This window comes from Oncorhynchus keta, chromosome 2 (genome assembly GCF_023373465.1).
Source record: "Oncorhynchus keta strain PuntledgeMale-10-30-2019 chromosome 2, Oket_V2, whole genome shotgun sequence".
In the NCBI taxonomy this organism is placed as follows: domain Eukaryota; kingdom Metazoa; phylum Chordata; class Actinopteri; order Salmoniformes; family Salmonidae; genus Oncorhynchus; species Oncorhynchus keta.
Genome location: NC_068422.1, coordinates 70080643 through 70097458, shown reverse-complemented (window position 1 = coordinate 70097458; position 16816 = coordinate 70080643). Strand labels below are relative to the sequence as shown.

Genomic DNA, 16816 nt, shown 5'->3' with positions numbered 1-16816 from the left:
TGGTTAAAAGTTAATGGAGTCGTTGGGTATTTTCAGATTTTACATTTGTATTTTGGCACTAAAGTTACTGCTTTTTACGTGACATTTGACTAGTTTGAAAAGAAACAGCATCTTTTTTGAAAGTATAAAATCTGCAAAATATATGCAATGATGTATGTAATATTCAATCCTCAAATATAATCCAGGTTGTATAAACTTTTGTATAGTGAGTTTTAATATTGTATGGCCGTACCAATATGTATTGATTCGTATCAAAAGCCTTAGTTGTCTATCCAAAGTGCTCCCTTAGAATACAGTACCCTACACCTACCTGAACTTTACAAAGCATTAATAACTATATTTTGTTGCGTTTTTTTAATTTGTACCCTTTTTGAATAAAATAGATTTGTACTGTATATTTGTACCGCTGTGAACTACTTAAGGCTGTTTTGTTTTGCTGTTTTAATTCTATGTACTTAAGGACACAAAGATATTGTATTTTTATTGTTACAGCTAACTTCTTGGAGACATTGCATTTATCATGTTTGTTAAGTAAACACAATAATATATATATATATACTTACTATTACCCTATGTCCAGAGTTGTGTTTTATTTGATCTCTTCTTTGACTGGTCCACATGGAGAGATATGAGGGTTCTGGAGCTAGTTCCAGGGTCATAAACCATCTCATCTGCAGCTTTGGGTTATCAATGGTTTAATAACCACAGAGGTCAAACTTGAGTTTCAGGATTATGTCTGAATTACCTAGAGTTGTTTAACTACAGAACAATACACTAGTGATATTCCTTTCATTCCATGTTCCTGCTCTGTTCACACCCCAGAGTTTGCATTGGACAGCACTACTGTCTAGGTGTTATAGAGGCTTATTACACTGTCTGTGTCTGCCATGAATAGAGAGGCCATTGTGGCCTGGAAAGAGCCAGTCCATTTGAGTAGCATGCTTTATTTGCTGACTGGAACATAGGGTGAACTGAAAGAGAAGAGAGATTGAATTTACACACAGCGCAGGTGTCAATGTTTATTTCCACATTCTATTCCTGCTTTCTAATATGATCTGTACATCTGTTAATCCAGTAGCAGAACAGCTGCCGTAAAAGTACCATTCTGAGAATTGTGACAACAGAACTAGCATAGTATTCTCCTTTTCACTTTTGTTTACCCTCATTGATTTTGGCCTCCTTAAAAGGATTTCCTTTGTAAACATGGACATCAAGAGAATATCCTGATAGACTAGTAAAAAGGCCAAGTTCAAAGAACAGTCTTGATTAAATTGAACAAAAACAGGCAGGCATAGAATAACAGAATACAAATGCAGTTTCACGACATGCAGTGCTAATCCAGACTGTCACGCTAGGTAGAGCTTTACAGTGATGTTCAAAAGCACAAACAGAACCTGGAAAACTGTCAATACCATTTCCTTTGTAGTATTTTAATGTCGAAGAGCGTACTCCACATTTTCCATAGCATTATTCCACTGTGTGAGGATGACACTGCTGCCAGTTCAAATCAGTCAGAATACCCAGTATTCATTATTGAAAAGGTGTCCATACGTTTAGTACTTGGCAGAAATGATACAGATTTTGTAGCAAAGATAATGACCGTGTGTGACAACACTGTCTGCAGCATGGCTCTGCTCTCTGTGTATCTTAAATTAGGATAGTGATATGACCCTGCTGAAAATAAGTTAATGGACCAGGGCGCAGAATCTATGGCCAAAGAGGCCTCACTGAGTTGCATTGCCTGAGTTGCACAATTCTATACATTTGAGTCCATTTGTTCTTTCCTGCACTCTGCATAGTTTTAAGAGTCAAATTTCCCTTGGAATAAACAGCACTGTTGCATAGAGGTTTGAACCGCTCCTAGACTCTTAAGGACAATTAGAATATAATAGCTTTTCCCTGTTGAGCGGGATACTATTCTGTTGTGGGCTTTAGCCTGGTAGTGGCTCAAACTGAGAACCCGTCTTAGTTCCTGTCTTGAGGAATAATCCAGAAAACGAATAATGTAATGTTGTCAATGTGTCTGCAGAGCTCAGTTGTGAAACAGTGTATCAGAGGTAACCTTTTGAGGAAAGAAATTGAGAACAAATGACCAAAGAGAAGGAAAAACAAATACATAGAGTACAGAACCAAACATGGCAACATGTGTAATTGCAGCTATTATATACACCAACAAACAAAATATCCCCCCCCTTTTTTTCTCCAAAATATATATATATTCACATCATGTTGCATAAATATCAATTGGAATGAGGTCAATGAAACAGATAAGACCAGAGATCTCTCCCAACTGGTCAAGGGTCAACAGGTTTAATAATGAGTCTAGAACATGCTCATTGGAGAGTTGAACTCTGCAAAGTGAGATCACTTGAAAAATGCAGAGATTCGTTATTTAAAATATAGCATTTACCCTGACACATGAGCATTTTTAAATACCTTGGCTGGGTGAGGAAGGAAATATGACAATTTGGGGCATTTAGAAAAATGCTAATAAAATAGCATTCTCAGTTCACATGTTGAGTCCTAAATGTCCTAGAGGTAACTAACATATACAGAACAATAACAGCAGCAAAGATTGTGGTTTGATGAGCCAAAAATGTCAATGCAACAGAAGATGCATAAAGTAAAAATTTAATTATTACCAACTACTTGGCAAAGGTTATGGAGTGTTGAGAAGGTACGAGGAAAAAACAGATTGAGGAAGGTCAATGTGACTAATAAAAGGCAAAGAGACCTACAGTAGTGGCAGTATACAGTTGAAGTCGGAAGTTTACATACACCTTAGCCAAATACATTTAAACTCAGTTTCACAATTCCTGACATTTAATCCTAGTAAAACTTCCCTGTCGTAGGTCAGTTAGGATCACCACTTTATTTTAAGAATGTGAAATGTCAGGAAATAGTAGAATGACTTATTTCAGATTTGATTTCTTTCATCACATTCCCAGTGGGTCAGAAGTTTACATACTAATTAAGTGTATTTGGTAGCATTGCCTTTAAATTGTTTAACTTGTGTCAAATGTTTTGGGTAGCCTTCCTTAAGCTTCCCACAATAAGTTGGGTGAATTTTGGCCCATTCCTCCTGACAGAGCTGGTGTAACTGAGTCAGGTTTGTAGGCCTCCTTGCTCGCACACGCTTTTTCAGTTCTGCCTGCAAATTTTCTGTAGGATTGAGGTCAGGGCTTTGTGATTTCCACTCTAATACCTTGACTTTGTTGTCCTTAAGCCATTTTGCCACAACTTTGGAAGTATGCTTGGGGTTATTGTCCATTTGGAAGACCTATTTGCGACCAAGCTTAAACTTCCTGACTGATGTCTTGAGATATTGCTTCAATATACACCATTTTCCTGCCTCATGTAGCCATCTATTTTGTGAAGTTCACCAGTCCTCCCTACAGCAAAGCACCCCCACAACATGATGCTGCCACCCCCGTGCTTCATGGTTGGGATGATGTTCTTCGGCTTGCAAGCCTCCCCCTTTTTCCTCCAAACGTAACGATTAGTCTTTATGGTCAAACAAGTTCTATTTTTGCTTCATTACATCAGAAGACATTTCTCCAAAAAGTACGATCTTTGTCCCCATGTGCCGTTGCAAACTGTAGTCTGGCTTTTTTGAATGGCAGTTTAGGGGCAGTGGCTTCTTCCTTGCTGAGCGGCCTTTCAGGTTATGTCGATATAGGACTCGTTTTACTGTGGATATAGATACTTTTGCACCCGTTTCCTCCAGCATCTTCACAAGGTCCTTTGCTGTTGTTCTAAAATTGATTTGCCCATTTCGCAACAAAGTACATTCATCCCTAGGAGACAAAGTGTCTCCTTCCTGAGCGGTATGACGGCTGCGTGGTCCCAAGGTGTTTAAACTTGCTTACTATTGTTTGTACAGATGAACGTGGTACCTTCAGGCGTTTGGAAATTGCTCCCAAGGATGACCCAAACTTTTTTTTCTGAAGTCTTGGCTGATTTCTTTTGATTTTCCCATGATATCAAGCAAAGAGACACTGATTTTGAAGGTAGGCCTTGAAATACATCCACAGGTACACCTCCAATTGACTCAAATAATGTCAATTAGCCTGTCAGAAGCTTTTAAAGCCATGACGTAATTTTCTGGAATATTCAAAGCTGTTTAAAGGCACAGTCAACTTAGTGTATGTAAACTTCTGACCCACTGGAATTGTGATACAGTGAATTACAAGTGAAGTAATCTTTCTGGAAACAATTGTTGGAAAAATTGCTTGTGTCGTGCACAAAGTAGATGTCCTAACCGACTTGCCAAAACTATAGGTTTGAATCCAACCTAAGTCTATGTAAACCACCCCGACTTCAACTGTATATTGAGTTGAAGAGGACATGCTGGAATGAAGGAGAATTTTGCTCAAAACAGGGCTCATTTAAATAGTACAGAATATTCTGAGCATAGCGGATAGAATTGTGATGTATAGAACAGGCACGTTTTCTATCGTTCCTGTTTTATACAGTACATTTCTGACTGTCTTTCTGAATGTTCTGTCCTGTTAAATATTCCCCCAAGTAAGCACATCCTAAAGATATAAACAAACCCTCAAACTAAGGAAACAACCCGCATTCTCTTCTGTAGTGTACGTGTAAAGAAGCTTGGAGTCAGAACGTAGACCAGAGGGCTCAGCCTCGGCCCCTTACTGAGGTAGTTGATTGGGTGGATATGAGCTAGCCAGAGCAGAGACCCACGTTGGCAGCGTGAGACAGAGAGAGGTGTAGCTACCGGTAAACTCCAGCGACTGGGCTAGCAGAAGGGACCCGAGGCGAGGGAAAGAGCTATGGGCTACGTGACTCACTCCCACCACTGAAGGTCCATGTGCAAAAGATGGAAGGGTGTAACTGCTTCTGTCACAATGGGCTGCTAAGTCAAAGTCTGCTTGCCCCCAGAACAGAAAATCTCTTGACAACATGCTTTATCAATATCATTAAGTGAAACATTCTTGACCCTGCTCTTCTTTCCTGCTAGTCTGTAATAAATTAATGTTATTTGTTGACACAGGAGTTTGGGTATCAAGTCGTTGGACACAGAAGCTGCTGGAATTTCAACCAGCATGGAATGGTTCTATCTGTGACCATGGCAACCCATAGGCGTAGTGGAGTAAGTCATTGTAACTGTTAGTGGTCCAGTGTGCTGCCCCCAGTGACCTGGTCCTGCTAGGGCAGCTTCATGAAGAGGCCGTTGTCCAGAGAGGGGACAGGCATGGGGCAGGGGAACTGGAACAGGCTCATGTCTGCCGTCAGGGCGGCCATAGCAGCTGGGTCATGCTCTATCTGACCTCTCAGGGATGGGTCAATCTTCTCCAGCCGCCGTTTCAGTCTCTTGGCCTCTCTCTCACGGATCAGCCGAGCCTGCCTCTTATCTGGCGTCTCATTGGCCCTCTTCATCCGCATGGCCTCCCTGTCGCGCAGAAGCCTCCGTGTCCGTTGCTCCTCTGTCTCCTGCAGCCTCTGCATCCGCTTGGCTTCGCGGTCCCGCAGCCTCCGCAGCTCCCGCTCCTCGGGCGACTCGTGCTCCCGCTTGGTCTTCTTGGCGGAGCGCTCGCGCTCTAGACGGTGCATACGTGCCTCCACCGGCTCGTTCTTCCTGCGCATGGCCCACTTCCTCATGGGAGACTGGGCGTCCACCAGCTGCTGGTAGGCCACACAGCTGTTGCACACCAGCAGCACTCCGGCCGGGTGCACAGGCATGGGGCTCAGGATGTCTGGCAGCAGGGGTAGGCCTGGTGAGGGGCTGAGGGTGTCAGGGAAGGAGGGGGGCGAAGAGAGGAGGCTGTGGTGCAGCGAGGGGAGTGGGTGGCCTGGGAGGTGTCCGGGACCTTGGCCATGGTTGTGTCCCTGGTTGTGTCCCTGGTTGTATCCCGGGCCGTGGTTCTGTCCCGGGATGTGGCCTGTGCCACGGCCAGGGTTGTGTCCTGGGCCTTGGTTTGGGCCGTGGCCGAGCCCGTGGCCGTGTATCAGGCCATGACCGGGGTTGCCCATGGGGCTGCTGGAGAGAGACCGGGACATGGAACAGTTCTCATCTCCACTGCTGCATTCCATACTGCTGCCTGTGTTCAGGACCTCTCTGAGCTTCTCCCTGTGTAGGGGGGCAGAGACGTGAGGAGTTACAGGACACAGCTGTTACAGGCTAGCGCAGACAGACAGCCTAACTCTGTAGATAACCCATGTCATTGTGTGTGTGAAAGGCTGAAGCACTAAACTAGGGTATAGGGCTGAAATGAGGTAGTAGTGGTGGAGGAGGCACAGACCTGTTGAAGTTGTTGGTGTCGGTAAAGCGTGTCCCACACACAGCACAGTTGGAGAGGCGGTCCTCAGAGTGGATGAGAAGGTGGCGCCCCAGGGAGCCTGGCGAGCTGAGCGCGCGCCCACACACTGGGCACACGTAGTTCTTACTGCTGCCCATCAACGATGTGTGCTGCTCCACAGAGAGACAGGGGGACAGAGAAAGAGGGAGCAAAAGGGAGAGAGATGGACATTTATAGTCATTTAATTAGGTCGACCACGATCGTTTTGTCAGTGTGTTTTATAAGAGACATAAAAAAGTGAGGGCAAACCCCAACAGTGCATATCTAAACATACACATATCTACAATTGTGGCATAAACATATGTGGTTAACACTACACCATCATGTGAGAAAGTACACAAATGGAAGGAGGAGGAAGTGGTTGCTGGTAAACGTTTAATTCTGTCTCAGTTACAAAACACTGGCATAACTTCAAACTGGATGAAACATCCAAACCTTAGGTTTGACACATAACCCAGAGATGATCACATGACTGGATCATAATTATCCTTCCCTCTTTAGTGTAGTGATGACAGTAGGAGGTTTAAAGGTGATTATCTAACCCTAGCCCATTATCCCCCTGATCCAACCGCTGAGGCTAAGGAGGCTTTGGCCCTGTCTGAATACTTGGTGCCATGGTGGGCTGTCTGGTACTGTACTGTCCTCACCTGGTAGACGTGTGTGATGAGCTGCTCGGGGCTGCTGAACTCCAGGGTGCACAGAGGACACACACAGCTGTTCATCAGTTCGGCCCCCTCCTCGCTCTCCTGAGAAACACAGAGGCATCAGTACTACTGTACACTCAGATACTGTGGATGCTATGTGGAGCTACCATACAGATCTGTTTCATCAGTAATATGTATGCTAATGATTGTGTAATAATACAGTAGGTTATGTAATGGTAGTTCTGCCTAAACTGAGAATGTAGGGCAAATATTAGAAGAGGATTTCATGTGTACATCTAAAGGGTGGATATGCTCATCCTCTCTACAGTACCTCTATGGCTGGTCCAGGGAGAAGGAATCCTGAATGGTAGGTCATAAGGTTGTGTGTGTGTGTGTGGGTTGAGGGTGAGAGAGAGAATTACCCTCAGGCCCCCAGTGACTCATTGACTGTCACTATGACACACTGTATGACTCTGCCATGGGTGTGAATCACACCACACAACCTGAGATGCTTTCGGTTTCTGAGGTCCGAAAGTGGGAGGATATTCTGTGAATCGCCAGTTTACAATTGACTAACGCAATTTATTCAGACGTATTCTTGTGCTGCATCGCTCTTTTTGTACGATTATCGAATAACATAATTCTGGAAAATGGACAGAGCGGGGTGGGGCAATAACCTTTCCACATAAGTCTGGAGGGCCAGATGACCCTGAGATCTGTAGAACACTATCAAATCAGGAAGGAAATGCATGTGTGAATCAGCAACCATGCAGGCCTGCACTCAGCGACCACACAGTGCTAGGAGGAGAGAACACCCCTCCATGGGTAACCCTGACAGTGACACTCACTTCTTTAACTCCCCTGTGGTGTGTTCTCTTGGTGGAGGTCATGTGGTCGTCAGCTGAGGTATTGGAGGATGAGTCGTGGTTGTCCAGGTCGCTATCACTGTCTTCTATGGGGGCAAACACAGTCCTATCAATATAGACAGACAACAGAGCTAGTCATTCTCTCACGACACTCCCTACAGAGAGTATGTCACATTAGGGTCAGGTAAATGCCCAAAATGCCTACCTGAAATGCTGTCCTGTTGGGAATTGTTGCTGTGGCATTCGCTGTCCTCAATGAAATCGTCCCTGCTATCCATGTTAATAGTGTGAAGGGGGCCTGCAAAGCCGGTGTTGTGGAAGGGCCCTGTGAACAGAGGAGTCACAGGGAGATGATAGGACCATCAGAGGGAGGACTGAACTAGGCATATCCACCTGATTTTCAAACACGGAAGCCAAATGCAGAAACTATGGATACAACTTCCTTTCGCTGATAAATCCTGGAAAATACACAATATCACTGGCCTGCTAACGTGCCTGGACCTTGTAGGCTAACAGCTGAGAAGACCCCAGAACTGATCCAAATGGTTGCCCAATCAGGCAGGCTACATGCAGCCATTTCTAAATGAACATTTAAAAACGCTAGGCTTTTGAGCGTTATTCAAATGAAAATAGGCTATTCACTGTAGTTTACACCCTAGAGTTTTGTACTCAATTGAAAACAATAACATTCTTCATTACATTGTGTTGTAGCCTAGGTAGGATACATTTCTGGTACCAGGGGACTGGGAGGGAGAGCACTCAGCACAGCCTCAGGAGCACACAGTGTAGGGTACCTATGATTTCCTGATCGAATAAACTTGTTTTCCTTTCGTAAATTGACTGGATATATTCACTGCAGTATTAAGCCTAACATTGAGCTTATGAATTATGAGCTAATATGCATATGTTTCTAATTTAGGAGATCTACATCCCAAGCCTGTCCCAGAAAAAGCCAGACTACAAAAGCTTGCTGGACACTTATTTTCTTTAACCTACTAAATTAGCCTATTAGAGGAGATATACCTGCTGAATGTAAAATAGGCTACAGCATTAAGAACGGGCATGGAGTTAGAGAGGAGATGCCCATATTTTCCTATAGTAGGCCTATATTAACACTGGGCTACATCCTGACAAAACATGAGTGGCCTGTATATGTACCTTTCTGGACCTTCTAAGAGAGTAGTCCCAAACTGATCCAAATGGTAGCAAAAATCAGGCCTAGGAGTTAGTAATATGCAGTTTTTTTGTTATGCGTTTTTTTTTTTTACAAAATAGGACGTTTGAGAGATTATTCAAATTAGCCTACATAACATGGACAATAATTGTGTACTCAATTGATAACAGTAAAACTTTTCTTGCACTTTGACTGGTAAATATTGAGCTTCTTACTTCAGCTACACATTACTAGCCTCTCTCCTACAGCTGTTCTCATTCACAATAGGCTATAGCAGGGGTAGACAACACCGGTCCTGGAGTGCAGCAGGCACTTCATGTTTATTATTTAATGACCTGGAGGATCAGGTGTGTTGAATTTAGGCAATCATTAAACTGATCAGTTGGTCAGGTGTGGTGCCTAGTTTGATCAAAATCCTGTAGTACCTGCGGATTGTTGAGGAGAGAAAGTGCATTGGTGTGATCACTTTTGGACGGTTATTATGATAACACTGTTGCACTGATGCATTGCAAATAGTTGCACAGGACAAAGAGATGAGCACAGTGAAAAATAAGACCCAAAGAAATTGACAACCATTAGAAAATTGGAAATCACTTGCAAACCACTTGAGCAATGAGGCAATGACATGCTGTAATAGATGTGCAGGTAATATGGTGTTTGTTATTGAATAGCTACATTTAAATACAGTAGGAGTTACTATATTGCTTTACATTAGGCCTACATTGACGTATTAGTTGCAGTTGTCACTATGACAATGAACAGACCCTGAAAGTACCGAATGGTCTGAACCAGTATCTGTGTGTTAGAGAACGCATGGTCACCTTATTAATAGGCAGCGTGCAGTAGGATGCGTTGATCGGTTTATTGACACGTGTAGGACTTCAGAACAATAAACGTTCCTCTAGTGTGGATGCTCACCAACGTGTTAATAGTTATGTAGCCTATAGTTTATCATTATAGTTATTGGCTTGGTGCCTGGCCCTTAACTCTGACAACACAACTAACGTTATTATAACAGAACTAGCCTAGTAGGTCTAGCAGAGAACTTGAATGAAATAAATGTAAAATTGCGCTTATATACTTGTTTACTTGACTTTTAAACTGTACACTATAAAATGACTCCAAATAATTGACTCTGGCTAATTTGCCACCGGCGAACTGCAGTAGAGAAGTAAAGCGAAAGTCGAATCCATCACTTCCGTTGATTGGCTGTGCCCATAACAACGTTTCAAAAACAAGGGTGGATACGATGGGAAAGTGTGACCAATAAATGTCGACTTTGTATTTTAATTTTTATGTTCTTGAAACGCAACAGACACAGATGCAAACAGGACGCAAATGAACATCTTAAAAGGCATCGGGTAGAAGTAAATTAATACACAAATAAGAATATAATTGTATATCTTAAATGACAAGAGTTTGGGAATTTGGTTATATAACCTTGAAGCCCATTCAAAAACCGGAAGATCGAGGAACCAAGGCAAAATGGGCGGTCACTTGACCATCAGATTCTTGATTGAGGCAATCCTCAATGACATAGGAAAAAAAAATTTGTATTCATTTGATATAGTCAGGTGTGTATAATATATTGTATATGATATATTAAAAGACAATGCAGGAAAATACAACCAGTAGACAAAGCCTTGAGGTAAAACGTGCTAGGCATAGGAATGACAGCCCTGGAACAGAAGATTGACAGGTCAGTAGTGCAAGGCGGAGCGTGATCATGAAGTCAGGGGAAGACATTTCTAGAGCACAGACCTGTAATATTCAACATGGAGGGCATAACAAACACCAGAGAGCCTGGTGTGTAGTCTGTACTTCAGTTACCTGGTGTAGGTGCTGACTAGCCACAAAAATCCAAGCAATCTATCACACATAGCCTACTGAAGAAAGTGCTTCATATTAGAATAGCAAGCCTATCCAGCATTAAAGGAGCAGTAGCTACACACATAAACCCAGCATAGCTGCTATAATACACTAGTACAAGACGGTTATAGAAACACAACAGAAATACATGAAAGACCTGAACCTTTAAAACACAATCATTCACCGAGCCTATATGCAGTTGACAAGGATGCGTTCATATTCACTGACATGCCAATATAATGCTGCATCAACACATCGCAGAAGCGCACGTTGACACATGCACACATAACCAGACCCCCACTTTTCACAGAAGCAGAACGAACACACACACACGCTTATCCAGGCATACTGCAGTCCCAGGGGGAAGCAGCCTGCACTCCTTTCCAGTAGCAGCCTGCAAGGCAGTGTTTCTCCCTCTCTCAGTACCACCCACACACTGCACAGCCTGGCTCACCCTCCGTCCTCCCTGTTCATACGCAGCTCTGACTGTTCTATATCCATACCAGCAGCTCTGAGGGGAAGGCCAATGCCTCATACCAGTGGAGCCCATGTGTGTCTGCTTAACCCCCTCACATGGAACTTAGCATTTTACAGCATCTCTGCTCATTGCATTCGTATCCCATTTCCCCTCCTATCTACACCCAAGCTTGACACGATTGGGATGGGAGCACAGGACCTCTCCAGTTATTAGTGACAGTACACTCATTCCTGAGGACCTCTCCTGTCATCAGTATCAAAACAGGATCAGAATACATTAAATGGGAGATTTTGATCCTTTTTAGATATCTCAAAGGTAAAAATATATATTTAAACTGCAACAGTTTAGGTTCCATAGCCCTCCAGTTATCACCCTCTGCTTCTGAATGCAATGAATTCCCCCTCCCCTTCCTGTCCAGTCTTTCCATTCAGTGTGATGGAAGGAACATCTCTCATCCAGTTACCTGAGGCTGGCAGAGGTAATTACAGCCTCTGTTCTAATCCTGGAGCAACACACCACTGAGGAGCATGGTCTGTGTGAGAGGGTTGAGGATTAATCTTCAAGTATAATTTATTTTTCAAACTCCCCTCTAATCTTCACAGGGCTGTCATACCTGCATTAAACCTTTTAGCGGAGTATGGTATGTGAAAATAGTTTGGGCACAATCCCCATAGTGATCCAGGCACTCATTAGCATTGGTAGAGTGGGTCTGATTGTTGAACTATGAACTGCTACAGACTGGCTCCACAGCACACAGCCAATGATTGATGTGTGAGAGCTAACCATCCCCCACTGCTAGGGTCTGTCTGTACATCTGTCTCTCTTCTCCCTCCCGCCCTCCCCATGTCTCTGCCACTCTGATGTTATCTCTGAGTCTGCGTGTCTGTAGGCAGGAGGTGACGCAGTGTCTGACTGAATCCAGACAAAGACAAACTCATCAGCCAACAGACACAGAGGGAGAGAGGAGGAGGAAGGGGGGACAAAACAGACAAAAGACAGAATGCCAAAACTCTACTCAAACACTAAGCAATGGGGCTCCTGTTGAATTCAAGCTCCCCTCTTTTTTTACCCACCCTCTGCTCCAACACACACAGTCACACAATACTGTCTGAGTCTCCAGGAAGTGCTGGGGCCCCTGCCTTCCATCTGTGTACGGGCACTATGGTGTTCAGGACCATGGGAATGGTGAAACAGACATCAGCTAATCCCAGACTCCCAGATCATTTATCACGTTGCCTAATTGACAGCCTGGTATTTAATTAAGGCAAGGAGGACACTACCATCACCCCTTTTCTCCAGAATCCCTCCCTCTCTATGGAGCCCTTCTCCCCAGTGAAGTGTCTGAAATGATCCCAACTCTGCTCTCAGAGAAATCAACACAAAATGACCCATCTGTATGGCTTCCTCAAGTATGTGTGTTGTAAAGATTATACATTATAGATCCACAATGAAGACTATTCTGATACAACCGGACTATCAACGCATGCTATCAAAACAGACCTGTTTATCATCACCAACCCTTTCAGGGCTAATGAGACTTCTAACAGAGCTGCTATGCTTTCCCGCTACCCCAGCCATGATTGGCTCAGACAGGCTATCTGATTAGTTTTCCCATGCTGGTAATGTCTGTGCTCTACATCGAGGGACATTTCACATCAGTTCACGACACACACATCACTTTTAAGGATTATAATAATGTTTACTTTGATGGTGGGTTAAGAAAATGGCCAATTGTCATTTTATAAGCTGTGGTATGTGTGTGAATGTGTCTTGCACCAACTGTATGTGGTCATAGGAAAGTGTGAAGGTCTGGTTCATTCGGAGGGTAATAAAAAAGACAGTTGTTATTTCATAACTATCAGTCAGAAGTAATACGTGAAGCTTGTAGACATCACTGTAGAAGCCCCCCAAAAAACACCTTAGGATTGATAATGTGTGTTGTATTATACCGTGTTTGAACAACAGAGTTCTATGGACCAATAAATCGAGAAACACAATGCATCCTTACTGTGTTACTGTTTCCTGTGACAGATGATGTTATTAGCACATAGGGATTATTGAGGCCATTAGAGCAATACGCATTTCGATATGCCTACCTACCTACAGCACCCGATGTCACAGGAAGGCCAAAAAGATCATCAAGGAAAACAACCACCTGAGCCACTGCCTGTTCACCCCTCTATCATCCAGAAGGCGAGGTCAGTACAGGTGCATCAAAGCTGGGACCAATAGACTGAAAAACAGCTTCTATCTCAAGACCATCAGACTGTTAAACAGCCACCACTAACATAGAGGCTCAAATCTCTGGCCACTTTAATAAATGGACTCAATAAATGTATCACTAGTCACTTTAAATAACACAACTTGAATAATGTTATCCTACATTACTCATCTCATATGTATATACTTTATTCTATACCATTTACTGCATCTTGCCTGTGCCACAAGGCCATCGCTCATCCATATATTTATGTACATGTTCGTATGCATCCCTTTACATTTGTGCGTATAAGGTAGTTGTGAATTTGTTAGATTACTTGTTAAATATACTGCATTGTCGGAACTAGAAGCACAAGCATTTCGCTACACTCACATTAACATCGGCTAACAATGTGTATGTAACCAATAAAATGTTATTCTATTTTTAAAAGGACCTCACTGTATCGTTGGGTTCGATCCCCTTGGGTGGACTTATGCATCCTCAGGCATCCAGTAGCCTACACTATGAAGGATCAGCAGGCCAAAACATCATGCTCTCAGTTTGGCCTTTTAACATGCATAGGAAAGGGACATCATTACCATCAGTAGAAATGTTTGTCATGCAACTACACAGCTACCAAATCTGTGGTACCTAGACTATACCAGCTCTGGAGTAGTCTCCCACTGGAATTGGAGGAATGGTGCTTGCAGATAGCCAGAGTAGCTAAAGTAGTCAGTGACACTGAAAAACACCCTCCCCTAAGCTGGTGACTATGACAGAGACAACAACACTCATGGAACATAAACTTAAAAATAGAGAAATAAAACGTGTTTTAGTGGCCACAGGCATTGACAGTGCCAGTAGTATGACCGACATTGCTACTCTCCACTGGCTGTACTGGTTCTGTATTTAAATCTAAGATGTCAATGTGGAGAGCTTCTCCAGAGAAACAGAAAGTACACTCAAAGCAAAAGCATGTTGTACCTATTTTAAACTGACATTTTACGAGGGACAACATCTTAAATGGATTCTGAGACCAATAAGGGTGAAATCTGTCCTACTCTCAAGACTAACATGATTTGCATTGGTAGGCTATATCATACTCTCAAAACAAGAGTTGAAAACAGGGACCAGAATGCCACAGCAGGTGTTCATGCAGTCTCTTCTTAAAACCCACCAACATAAGCTCCGGTAAACACATGGAAATAACTATCTGAATAGTTTCCCTCAGAGAAAACGACCTGCGCACGCAATTGTGAGGTTGTCATCTCCATACAAATACGAATATCATAGTATTAGTAGCCTAATAATGGTTAATGATAATTTGTTTGGCTCAAAGATACATACAGTCGTCAGTGTCACGCGCGTTGATTCAATGTATCGTCAAAATTATTAAAATATTGCCGCTTGTATCAACGATGGTGATTGACACATTGTCTTGCAGTTCACAATTGCAACCGTGGCAAAAACAATCGTCTAGTTAGATGGATGGAAATGATCCTCCTCACTACTTTTCAACAAGTAAAAATGGCAGTTACAATATCTTAGATACCTACAATTAACTTTGAAGGGGTTGTTCTGTTTTCGCCTGGACATATTATCCCCCACTCCCGGTTGGAAAAAAAATCGAATCTCCTCCTAGCCCAGACAGATTTGAAGATTCCCCTAAGCAATCCAGCTGTATTCCGTAAAGGGACTCCCTTCCGAGAGTACAACAATAACACTTAAATTATTGAAAATAAATACCAAATACCAGTTGATCAAAATGGTCTACCCAGGCAGAGATGAACACAGCTTACACCATTGGTGAGAGTCGGGGTCATTTAAATGAATACAAAACAAATAGCCTAAACAAAAAAAATAAAAGCACAAATGGCCTGGTTACAATCTGATTCACTTCAATTTAAAACACTCTCCAGTCGATCTAGATATATTTTTCAAATGATAGAAACTGCGATAGGGTCCTATCCAACCCGGACTGGGATGTTATTTGCTCAGCAGCTACAATCCTGCGTTGCTGTAGCTTTGCCAATGCACTGCAACGATACATAGGCACAGCTTCTTCTTCTTCGGTTATAATGAAGTTCGCACATTTTGTTTGCGCATGCCGCCATCTACTGTGCGGTAGTGTGTGGTCGATCATGTACATTTTTGTGATACAAAAAAAAGGGTTGGGGGGTTGGGGGGAATAAATAAAAATGAACCACCAACTAACCCTACACCCATTTCCTTCTCTTTTTTTTTTATCACCACCCCATTCCACTACTTTGACCCTAACTGACCCTACACCAGGATCCCATGACCAAACCAGAATGTGAACAGGGGAAAACTTACATCAAATAGTTGGGAGGACAAGACCTACACTACTGGTACCAGCAGTGGGAAACCCATGATTTCTCTGGCCTTTGATGGAAGTTTTCCCTGTTCACATTCTGGTTTGTGCATGGGATACTATATTTTCTGGAGAATATAGTGCCTCCAAGTATGTGAGTGTACTATTGCTTCTGCCAAGCGGTCTGGACCTCTATGGCACATGTAGTAGTGTGCTCGCTAGTCTGAAACCTGGTGACGCTGGTTCAAACACCCCTCCAGTTGTTCCTATTCAATCTATGTACAGTATATTTTCAGATGGCAGAAATAAATGTATACTTCATTTAAAAAAAATAATCTACGATGAAGCCCATGTCCTGATTGAACTTAGTGCGGAATTGTCAGTAAAGTACACTAGATGGAGCCCACACACCTCACAAAATTACAAATGTCATAACATTACATGTTGACGTCATCACTGTCCGCCACGAGGTGAGGTGTGCGAACCGCAGCACGACGTTGAAAGACAATATTACTCATCCGCACATTTCGGACACATCTAAATACAACAAAATAAGATACAACAAATAGCTACCTAGCTAGGTAGAACACCAGCCAAACAAAATAATCAGACTGTTGCGTGCTATAATACCAATACTCGAAGCGTGCATTAATATCTCTAAACGTCTCACAAGTGCAGCTAGAAAGGCAGGCATATGCTAGCTAATGGGTTATTTAGCTAGCTACTACTACTAGCTATAGCATTATTGCAGTGGTAAAATAAACATGTTCATATAACCAAAATGCTTACATACATACCAGCAACCCATGTTACTCACTCAAATATCACATAGCAGTGTCGAGGCTGGTGGATTTGCTAGCTAATTGAGAGTTCTGTAAATAATTTGCGCGTTCGCCTGTTTGAGGTCTTCATTCCTTTCTCATTCTACAAACA

The 16816-nt window shown here is 42.9% G+C and overlaps 1 protein-coding gene across 11 annotated transcripts; it reads right to left on the bottom strand.

Annotated features, from left to right (window-relative positions):
- Positions 1-988: 988 nt before the first annotated feature.
- LOC118362408 (zinc finger protein 821-like) lies at positions 989-16815 on the bottom strand. Of its 11 annotated transcripts, none has more exons than XM_052481797.1 (6): positions 16681-16815; positions 8036-8155; positions 7813-7936; positions 6968-7066; positions 6264-6430; positions 989-6091 (listed from the first exon to the last, which is right to left on the bottom strand). In XM_052481797.1, exons 2-6 carry the CDS (start codon positions 8071-8073, stop codon positions 5170-5172), a joined length of 1350 nt encoding a protein of 449 aa, XP_052337757.1. In that variant the 5' UTR covers positions 8074-8155; positions 16681-16815; the 3' UTR covers positions 989-5169. The 11 variants fall into 11 exon arrangements, with proteins under 11 accessions (XP_052337757.1, XP_052337711.1, XP_052337744.1 ...); XM_052481751.1 differs by having other exon boundaries at positions 7813-7916; XM_052481784.1 differs by having other exon boundaries at positions 7813-7913.
- Position 16816: the final 1 nt, after the last annotated feature.